The sequence below is a fragment of the Boleophthalmus pectinirostris genome, unplaced genomic scaffold, assembly GCF_026225935.1.
Source record: "Boleophthalmus pectinirostris isolate CB_2022bp ecotype Guang Dong unplaced genomic scaffold, ASM2622593v1 HiC_scaffold_2, whole genome shotgun sequence".
Taxonomy (NCBI): domain Eukaryota; kingdom Metazoa; phylum Chordata; class Actinopteri; order Gobiiformes; family Gobiidae; genus Boleophthalmus; species Boleophthalmus pectinirostris.
The window spans coordinates 11336003-11346193 of NW_026571152.1; the positions used below are offsets into that span (position 1 = coordinate 11336003).

Consider the following 10191-nt stretch of genomic DNA (forward strand, 5'->3'; position numbering starts at 1 on the left):
GCTCTGAGTCTCCCTTACCTTTACTCTCCTCATGAAGTCACTCCCCCTCCAGAGCACTATTACAACACAATCGGCATGCATCCTGCTATGAAACTGCTGCACATCACATCATGTTTGTCAAGTTGCAGTGAACAGTTTTGTATTATGCTTTTGTATACTGTATGGACAATTGTTGTGTTGGAACATGGTTAACGTGGTCTTGTGGGCAGAGCATTGCACACAATCTTACAGCTAACCATAAGGAGGGTTGAATAGAGCTCAGGAGAGATCTCTAGATTACTCAAACATGCATGGATGACATTTAAAACCTCTTCAGGCATGTTTTTTATGAGGGAGCCATGTTATAACATGGTAGAAAGCTCCAATGTGCAATTGAAACAAAATTCCAGGTACTCTGTTGACGGAGAAACTACTACTACTAGGGGTGTGCAAAAATATCGAAATATCAATATATCATATCGTTTAATGTGATGATACAGAATCAATATCGGGGACTGCTGTTTCGATATATCGCCAAGAGTTTTTTTTTTGGTATATTTTACTAAATTATTTTGTTACAGAGCTACAGTTTTGTTGCTTGTTTAGAGGAAGGAAACTCGTTTATGCGACACATTTGACATTTTCAATTATAAACGATAAACGTTTATGCCTTCTTCATTCCAATTATTAGTTTGTACGACCATAAACGAAAACAAAAAAATCCTTAAATTTTTCATTCTCATTCTCTCGTTTATTTTGCACAATCATAAATGATAAACTTTATGCCTACTTTAACATTATTATTAGTTAGTACGACCATGAATGAAAATACATTTCTGCATGTATGTATATGTGTGTTATGCATATGTGTACATATATTTATACTGAATATATGTACTGGATAACTTATGTATGATATGATATGTATGTATGTACAGTATGTGTGTATATTTATGCAATGCATACGACAGGTAAACACTCCAAAGGCATTAAAAAAAAGTGTGAACCACGTGATTATGTAAAATAATTGGGGTAGGGTGCTATAAGTTTTTAAAACTTCATCCAGGTCCCAAATATGTTCATATACGCATCCCTGTTTTTGAATTCTGTTGTACTTTGCTCAAACAAATAAAATGAATGAATGAATGAAAATGTGCATGTTTCATATTTACTTTGCACAAAAAGCAGTTTCATAAAAGCCTTTTAGTATCAGCCATGATTTAGCATTTATTTTAAGTGAACCATATCGAATTGATTTGAAAGGGGTCAGCCTTATCATCAGAAGACCCTCTAGTCAGAAAATCCATGTTCAGGTAGTGTTACAAATTGTTACAAATGAAATTGTATTTCAAGTTTTAAATATTTGAAAAAGTAAATATTAAAAGTAATAAATATACTAAACCCTTAAAATACAGCAAAAATGTTTGAGGAAATAATGATTTGGGTGGAAATGGCTGTCTGAAGTGTAAGGCAAGGCAAGGCAAGGCAAGGCAAGTTTATTTGTATAGCACAATTCGTACACAAAGTAATTCAAAGTGCTTTACAGAATAAGAAATACATTAAAATCATAATAAAAACAAATCAAAACATAAATAATCATGAAGATTAAAATTAAAAAGAGAGACATAAATTGGAGAGAAGAGTGCGGAATGAAAACCTTTCAGTTATATGCACAGTTAAACAGAAATGTTTTGAGTCTGGATTTAAACAGCGTCACAGAAGAGGCCTGTCTCACATGTTCAGGAAGACTGTTCCAGGTTTTAGCTGCATGAACCTGAAACGCTGACTCCCCTTGTTTAGTTCTGACTCTGGGCACCAGCAGGAGGTCGGTCCCTGAGGTCCTCAGAGTGCGAGATGGTTCATATGACACTAACATGTCACAGATGTACTTTGGTGCTCGGCCATGGAGAGACTTGTACACAAGCAGAGCTGCTTTAAAGTCTATTCTCTGAGGCACAGGAAGTCAGTGCAGAGACCTGAGCACAGGACTTATGTGCTCGTACTTCCTAGTTCGAGTAAGGACCCGAGCTGCAGCGTTCTGGATGTTCTGCAGCGTCTCACAGCTCGTTTGGAGAGACCAGTGAGCAGACCATTACAGTAGTCTAATCTACTGGAGACAAACGCATGGATAAGTTTCTCCAAGTCTGATTTAGACAGTAAACCTTTGATTTTTGCTATGTTTTTTAGATGGTAAAAGGCTGCAGATGTTATTGATTTTATGTGACTGTTAAAGTTCAAGTCTGAGTCCATTATTACCCCTAGATTTCTTGCCTGATTTGAAGGTTTTAGAGAGAGAGACTGGAGGTGACTGCTGGGATAATAAATGTCTAATTTTCAGGCAACAACTTGCAAAATGTTCAGTAATTCGAGCTCTACAATCTTCATTTCAATTTTATTTTAAATCTTTTTCTTTTAATATAGCATTGGTGGGTTTGTAAACCAACAAATTAAGTCATGCTGGTCTTAGCTAATGCTGTTATGCATGATTTTGCGTTTTCCTGTCAATATCTCTAAAATGTTGATGTTGCAGGAATTTTTAATTGGTATACATCCAAAAGTTTACTGATTCTTCCCTGATATCCAGGGATTATTCCCTGTTGCTTTCATCAAATATACATTCAATTGTTCAAGAGAAATGTTGCTGACAAACCAATAGAAGAGGTAATGATTTTCTGACTAGTGGGCTTTCTGATGATAAGGGTGTAACCGATTTGAAATATATTGCATCGAATCAAAAGTGCACTGTATCAAGATATGTATCATATCATGACCTATGTATCGAGGTATGCATCGTATCGGCAACTTCTTAATGATACCCAGCCCTAATTATAACGGGCAGATCACAATCCTTTCAAACAAACTTATGCACCACTATCTCCTTCAGCGACCTCGTGTCCACCCTCCCTCTCTCCGCGTCCCTCAAAGCCATCAGTTCCTCTTGCATTTGACCCACGGGGCGCCCCAAAGAGTACCCCAAATCCACCAGCATCTGCAGCAGGGGCGCGTGGTACTCCATCGCATTGAGCCGGTACCTCCTCACGGCAGGCAGGGCTCGGTGCGCAGATTCGTAGGCCTCCTCCGGCTTCTCCAAGTCCCTGTGACAAACCGCCAAAGCCGCTAATGTAGGCACCATAAAGGTAGGGCTTTGCCACGGAGCTAGTTTCTCCTGGATCTCCAACACGAGCTGCAGCAACTCTAAACTCTGTGTGAACTGTCCTGCGCGTAGTAAATTATGCGCTTTTTTCATTTCTTGATGGGTGAAAAAGTTAGCGAAGTGTTCAGAGTAGCGCACACATCTTTTAGCGTACAGTTTAGCGATGTAGTCTTGTAGTGCTAGCCGGCGTTCCAGCAGTTGCTCCGGGTTGAAATTGCCAGTGAGGAGTTTTTTTGGGAGCAGGATTTCGTCGAGTTCTTCTTGGAATTCGTCCAGCAGAGTTTGGTGGAGTTTGGCGAAGTCGCTGTAGCGGCGTTCGATGGAGACGCGGTGAGAGTCGAAGCTGCCAGAGCGCATGATGACAATCTCGTAAACCTGAGACACAAAGAGACACTGTTAAATGCGTCATGGTAAAAGAAGAGAGTTAAAGGTTCTCTATTACAAAAAAAAAAAAAAAAAAAAAAAAAAAAAAAAAGAAGACTCTTGTGAGTGTTAGGCTATGTTAGAAGTTGTGATTTTTTGTTTTTTGTTGTTGTTTTTTTCCACACATGTTCCTGCATTATTAGTCTGTCTGCATCTCCAATGCTCAAAATGCTCTGTTCCACCTCATGATGTCATGTAGTGGTAGTTTTTAAGATAACATTTACCTTTTACCTTTAGTTCAGTACAGATGTGAAGTTCCATGGATGAAATCTTCAAAATTATTTTAGTGAAGGTGTATGGAGTTTGAAAAAACAAAAACCAATGTAGCACATCTTGCATTGCCACATGACATCACAAGGTGGGACAGAGAGTTTTCCGTTTGAGAGAACTAAATATGCAGGATATGTGAATGCAACAAAACACAACTCCAGGCCAGGAACTGAGAAAAAGAAAAATATCAGGTATTCACTTAGTTACTAAATATTTAAAAGCCTTTATTGTGGGTGGGCAGGAAACATTTCAAACACTTTGACATGTGCCGGCTTGCGCCCTGTTCAGGGTGTGATTATGAATGAGAGGTGAGGAGCTATGTTAGGAGCTCACACACTTCAGATGTGCAGGGTGAAGGCTTTACTCATTCAGTTCTTCTGACTGGCCACAAGGGGTAACGTCTTAGCTTCAGGACAATTAAGGGCACTAGAGGGCAGTCATTTTATTTTGGCAGGAACCATTTTTACTTTGAGCACTAGAGGGCAGACAGATAGTTTTAACAGGGACTGTTTTTACTTTGGGCAGATAGTTTTGTTGAGCATTTCCATATATATTGAGGCTATAGGTAGCAGAAGAAATCAAAGTCTTCATTTAGACCTGGGTACTCCTTGGCCTTGAGAACAAAAATCCAATAGGCCTCTCTTTGCTTCAGGTGCTGGATTTTGTCCACACCTCTGGCATCCAGTGTGATTACTTCAAATCCATATACTTTCAGGGTGGAGTCATGTGCATGGTGAGCTTCCATATAATGGCTAGCCATTGGATAATTTAGGTTTCTGGAGTGATTGGCATATTTGTGCTCAGCCACTCTATCTCTGACCCTCGTTTTGGTGAGGCCCACATAGAACCACCCTGAGGGGCACTGAAGGCACTACACCACATGATACATGGTCATGTGGTGTAGTGGGTGACCTCACTTTGGGACCTCCCATTCGATGGTGGAAGATATGAGCACATGAACTGGCAACCATTTTGTATACTGTGGTTCAAAGCAAGAAAAATGATCTGTCAAAGGCTTTTTCCTTAAACGTAATTTAAAAATTAACAAAAGCTTTTGGACATTGGTCATCTGAGTGTACTATGCATTTTTTCACTTTTTTATAGGAAAGAATTTTAACATGCTTAAAAGCTCTGAGTTGATTCTGTAGAATATGTCCACTTTAAATTCACTTCATTTCACCATTTCCTCTCCTCCTGAGTCTCCTCTGTGTTGTCCTCTCCCAGTGTCCAAAGTCCCTCCCACCATACCATGTGCAAAAGACGTTTTTATTCACCTTTTTTCACCAACTTTTCTGCTTCGATCACATTTACAAGTGAATGAATTATGCACATAATTGTAAAGCAACTTTGAAGCTTTGAAAGGCACTATATAAGACTGAAGCATTTTTAAAATTTTTAAATTAAATTAATAAAATGATAGACTGACCACATGTCTGCTGAATACCGTCTCTCTGACCCTGTGTGAGGGCAGTTCAAACAGCAGCCAGCGGGGGCGCTCTTGTCTCTTCTCCTCTCGCCAGTTCTGCTGCAGTTCTTTGGTGGTCAGACTGGAGTAGGGACACATCAGGCCTTAACAGAAATACATGATACACAAATTTTAAACCAAAGAAATAAACACGTTACCAATGTTAGGGATCAGGGCTGCACCAAACGCACTTAAAGAGAAGGCATTTTACATCTATGGGGTATTAACTGCTAGTACATAACATATTTTGATCACCATGTTACCTTTATTGTTTTAAAAATGCTGCTCCACTTGTTTTTGATGCTCTGCTTTGAGTCTCACCTTTCTTTGCTCTCCACATCCTCTATTTGGTGGCAATGAAGGCTTATCTTATCTCCCTTATCTGTGTCTAGTGCTTCTGTGCCTGTCTATAAAATCTCTTCATATAGTGATCTCTCTGTATTCAGTTTGGTTCTTTGTGTCTTCAGTTTAAAGACTGTGGTAAGAGTGGGCAGTATTTATGTATTTATGTATAGAGACTATAGCATGGGCAGAAAATATTTGATTGTTGTGTTTTAGGTTCTGAAAAAAGCGTTTGGGAGATTTGATCTGATAAAAAAAAATAATGATAATTGTGCAGAAAATTAGACTTGAAAAAAACATAAGAGTCAGGTTTGTGGAGATGCAAGCCTGCATACAGTAATTGTTTTCCATCACCATAACAACTAGGGATGTAACAATAACCTAAATATCGTGATATTGTATCATCAAAGTTCTCACAATAATATCGTGGACCATCACAATATATCATATTACAAGTCTCTTTGCTTAAATTAAGAGTTATAGTGCAGCAATAGCTAAAAAAGACAAAGGGAACTACATAGACCATGATCCTTTGCTCCATTTCAGTGTAGACTACAAGAAGAAATAACAGTTCTAAGCACTTTTAAGTTTTAGTACTTTGGATTAAGTCTTGTCAAGGAATTTAAGAGGAAAAAGTAGCATATAACAGTTTTAGCTGTTTAACCTCCACAAAATATCACAATAAATATCATACCATGAGAGTTGGATATTGTTACATCCCTAATCGTGAGCCTCCCCACCATATCGTGATCTTTCCCACGATATCACAGTAAATACCGTACTGTGAGGTTCATACTGTGATGATATTGTATCATCAGACTTGGATATCGTTACACCCCTAATAACAACATACAAAGAAACATGCTTTGATTGAACTCTATTTTTGACTAAATGTTACATACAATGGCTTTAAATACACCATTACATTTAGAGGCATATTTTAGCTCACATTATTTATAACAGGAGAATCACTACCAATTTTTTGTTTATGTGTTACTTATTTTATATCAGTAGTAGTAGTAGTAGTAGTAGTTAATATACTTATTGCCATATCAGCACTGCACTGACCACAACAGGAGAGCTCTGCAGTGCAGAGTGAACACAGCCAGGAAGATCACTGGTGCAACACTCCTCTCCCTGCAAAACCACCTATACATACATACATATACATATATATACCACCTGCCTCACTCGCAAAGCCATCAGAATTGTGAGTGATGCAAGTCACCCCACACACAATCGCTTCAGTCTCCTGCCCTCTGGAAGGAGGTACAGGTGCTTGAGTTCCCACACCACCAGACTCCATCAGGCTGTTAGGATGCTAAACGCTCTCTCTCCCTCTCTAACCACCAGGCGGAGAGGAAGCTAGGAATCTGCTTCTCCCTAAATAAGAACTTTGAACTTTTCCTTTCCTTTTATTTTATTATTATTTAATTTAGAAGACTGAGAATGAGAAAATCATTTAAAATTTCCATATATTCATGTGGAAACACTTTTTAAATTTGAATTGAATTTGAATTTGATTAGAAAGCCATTGAACAAGGAGTCTGTGCCGACATTCCCATGCAGAGACTCGATGTGTACGCCTATGACTTTTATACGCAAACTATAGTGCTAGACTACCATGGTTTAGACGTAGCACCTCTTCGTTAATGCACAGGCCAACCAGGCCACTTGGCACATTGCGCTGTCCAATCAGACTCCATCTGGGGTCTTATCTGGCTAACAAGTCATGACATCATCCCTATCTGTAGTTTTTGTCCTGTTTAGTTTTAGTTAGTTTACTATTAGATTAGATGAGATTAAATTGGAATATCATGCATTTGTCTTGATATTTTTATATCTATGAGGTTCACAGCTGTGATCAGAGCCCTTATCTTCAAATGACCTTGGTACAATAATGAACTAGAGAAGTGTTGGTTATAGAAAATAGCTAAGCTTAGTTATTTATTGTAATAGTAGTAGTAGTATAGTAGTAGTTGTTGTTGTTCCAGTAGTGGTGGTAGTAGTAGTAGTAATAGTAGAAGTAGCAGTAACAGTAGTAGTGGCAGTAGTAGAAGTAGCCGTAGTAGTAGTAGTTGTAGTACAAGTAGTAATAGCAGTAGTAGTAGTATTGTTGTTGTAGTAATAGATGTAGTAGTAATAGATATAGATGTAGTTGTTGTTGCTGTAGTAGTAATAGTAGTAGTATAGTAGTATAATAGTAGTACTAGTAGCTGCAGTAGTCATAGTAGTTCTAGTAGTAATAGTCGCAGTAGTAGTAATTGTTGTAGTGGAATTATTAACAATATTTTAATGTGTTTTTGTTCTGTTTAAAGATAAAATAAAAACACAAACCTGCATCAGTGTATCCTCGGCTTGTTCCCTCTTGAGCCATTTCATTTGAGCTGAAAACAGAAGTTACATCACAGTTGTTTTGTCATTTTGTCTTTAAAGGGAAAGTCTACAGTTTGTAAATGGTACAGCTCATACACACCCAGTTCAGGAACAATGAGTATTCTATATGAGGTATTAAGGTTAAAGTTAATATAACAGGTTTTTGTGTTTTTCAGATTCAGTTTTTCTAATTGCTTTGGTGGGATAGTACCTTTGTGAAATATTTATCATAGTTTTATATCAATTAAGTGGCAGTTTGTGGGAAAAAAGTTGAAAAAAAAAATAAATACAGGAATTAGGGCTGAGAGTATCATTTTTCTGACAATTTTAATCTTCATTTAAAGGTGCATTGTGTAACTTTTCTAGTGGAGGATCCGTCAAATGTTCTTCTTCATGATGTTATTGCTTTGTCTGGAATGTTTCACAATATGGCATTAAACCTTTCTATCTTCATGGAGACCAAACCAGATCAAGTTACAGGTCAGATCTGTGGAGAGGTGACCCCGCTCTCAGCCAGAATGCCTGATTTTCTGGGCATTTTTAAGCTATAAAACCACCTGCAGTTTAATAAATGTAAAGTAGAGTTGTTTAAAGTTATATTGTGGAACATTCAAGGCAGAGCAATGACATATCCATACAAACAAGCAGGTGACAGACCCCCCAACCAAAAAGTTACACAGTGCACCTTTATAGAGGTCAATAGCAGTGTTGGAGACAACTTTTGGCCCCCTACGTTATGGTTGCTAGGTAACAGTTAAGAAATTACCTCTATGTATGTCGTATCTGCTACTCATGTCCAACCAGGAAATAAAATTATAAACAGAACAAAAACTAGGGAAGATTTTTAAATACAATTTTTCATTTGCACTTTAATCTCCAAAAAGTCATCCACTCACTGTGCTCTAGCAGTGACTACTACATACTCATAGATACTAGATACTTAAAGTCTAAAAACATTCACCACCAAAACTTCCTTCATAACCATAGTATTATTTTCTTACCTTTGTCTTACCTGAGCGGTCTGTCAGGTTTGTCCTCTTTATAAAATCTGTAAAAAAAGTAAAAGTAAAAGTGAACATATGTTTTCATGAGAGCAGAGGAGAAGTGTCTGAACCAGGAAGTGTCCAAAGGACAAAGCTTTAGTGAAATTACTCTCTGACAAAACCAGGAAGTGAAACTAAACTTTAAACAGAAATTTGAATTGAAAAAAAAAAAATTCAAAGGGACAAATGACATTTTTGCTGGTTAATGTTTAAAAATCTTCTCCTGACTTTTGTCTTATTATTATTAGTTAGTTTGGTGGTTTTTCAGGTGTATGGCATTAAAATGGGTTACAGGTGTTTTTATTGTTAAAGGTCCTATATTACACCAATTTGACTCTTGAGAGCTTCAAGTCATCTTCAGAAACAGGCCTGGAGTTGTGTTTTGTTTCATTCACACGTTTGAGTAAATCTTTATTATGAGTCTGTCTACATCTTCAAAGCTCAAAATGCTCTATTCCACCTAACGATGTCATGCAGTGATGGTTTTCAAGTCAACAGCTACCATTTACCTTTAGTTCAGTAAAGATTGGTACTTCCAGGACTGATTATACAAATGATTCTAGTGAATATATATGGAGTTTTAAAACACAAAAGAGCACTTATTGTACTATCACATGACATCACAAGGTGTTTTCTGAGAATTTAGCCTAAATATGCAGGATTTGTGTGTTAAGCATGTGTGAATGAAACAAACTCCAGATATGATTCTGATGAGGAAACAACATTGTAGTAAAGTTCAGAAAATATAGGTTCTTTAAAAAATGCCTGTTTAAAAAACTGAAAACATAATGAGTTATGCAAAGTAACTCATTACATTTTTTAACATGCTGTAATCATCTCATGAAAAACTTGGAAAGCAAAAAGTTTATTTATTCTATTGTGAGCAATGAGTAAATGTTAAAGATCACCGTGTTAGTTGGCATTCTTCACCGGTACACGTCGTTATTCTTTCATTGTCAGTGTTCCGTGTCTCAGATGTTTATCAAACCCACATGTTCACACAGCACGTTTCAACAAGACACCAGCAGGACCAGAGATCTCAATCAGATTTGAGCCAGGGCTGTGCCAGGTCTGTGCCAGGTCTGTGCCAGGTCAGTGCCAGGTAAGTCATGTTGTTTTTACTGCACTTACTTGTTTTA

General features: G+C 37.6%; 1 protein-coding gene across 2 annotated transcripts; it reads right to left on the minus strand.

Annotated features, from left to right (window-relative positions):
• Positions 1 to 1460: 1460 nt before the first annotated feature.
• On the minus strand, positions 1461 to 9149 carry snx20 (sorting nexin 20). Of its 2 annotated transcripts, none has more exons than XM_020927531.2 (4): positions 9011 to 9149; positions 7971 to 8020; positions 5253 to 5395; positions 1461 to 3508 (listed from the first exon to the last, which is right to left on the minus strand). In XM_020927531.2, exons 2-4 carry the CDS (start codon positions 8008 to 8010, stop codon positions 2831 to 2833), a joined length of 861 nt encoding a protein of 286 aa, XP_020783190.2. In that variant the 5' UTR covers positions 8011 to 8020; positions 9011 to 9149; the 3' UTR covers positions 1461 to 2830. The 2 variants fall into 2 exon arrangements, with proteins under 2 accessions (XP_020783190.2, XP_020783189.2); XM_020927530.2 differs by having other exon boundaries at positions 9022 to 9146.
• Between the last annotated feature and the right edge of the window lie 1042 nt (positions 9150 to 10191).

What these genes read in the sequence shown, in the direction of transcription:
- snx20 (XM_020927530.2), bottom strand. Translation starts at nt 9,098, where the DNA reads ATGAAAACATATGTTCACTTTTACTTTTACTTTTTTTACAGATTTTAT. An exon ending in AAACCTGACAGACCGCTCAG is followed by an intron (nt 8,021 to 9,021) that starts GTAAGACAAAGG and finishes TTCTGTTTTCAG; the next exon opens with CTCAAATGAAATGGCTCAAG. An exon ending in CCGAGGATACACTGATGCAG is followed by an intron (nt 5,396 to 7,970) that starts GTTTGTGTTTTT and finishes ATTTCTGTTAAG; the next exon opens with GCCTGATGTGTCCCTACTCC.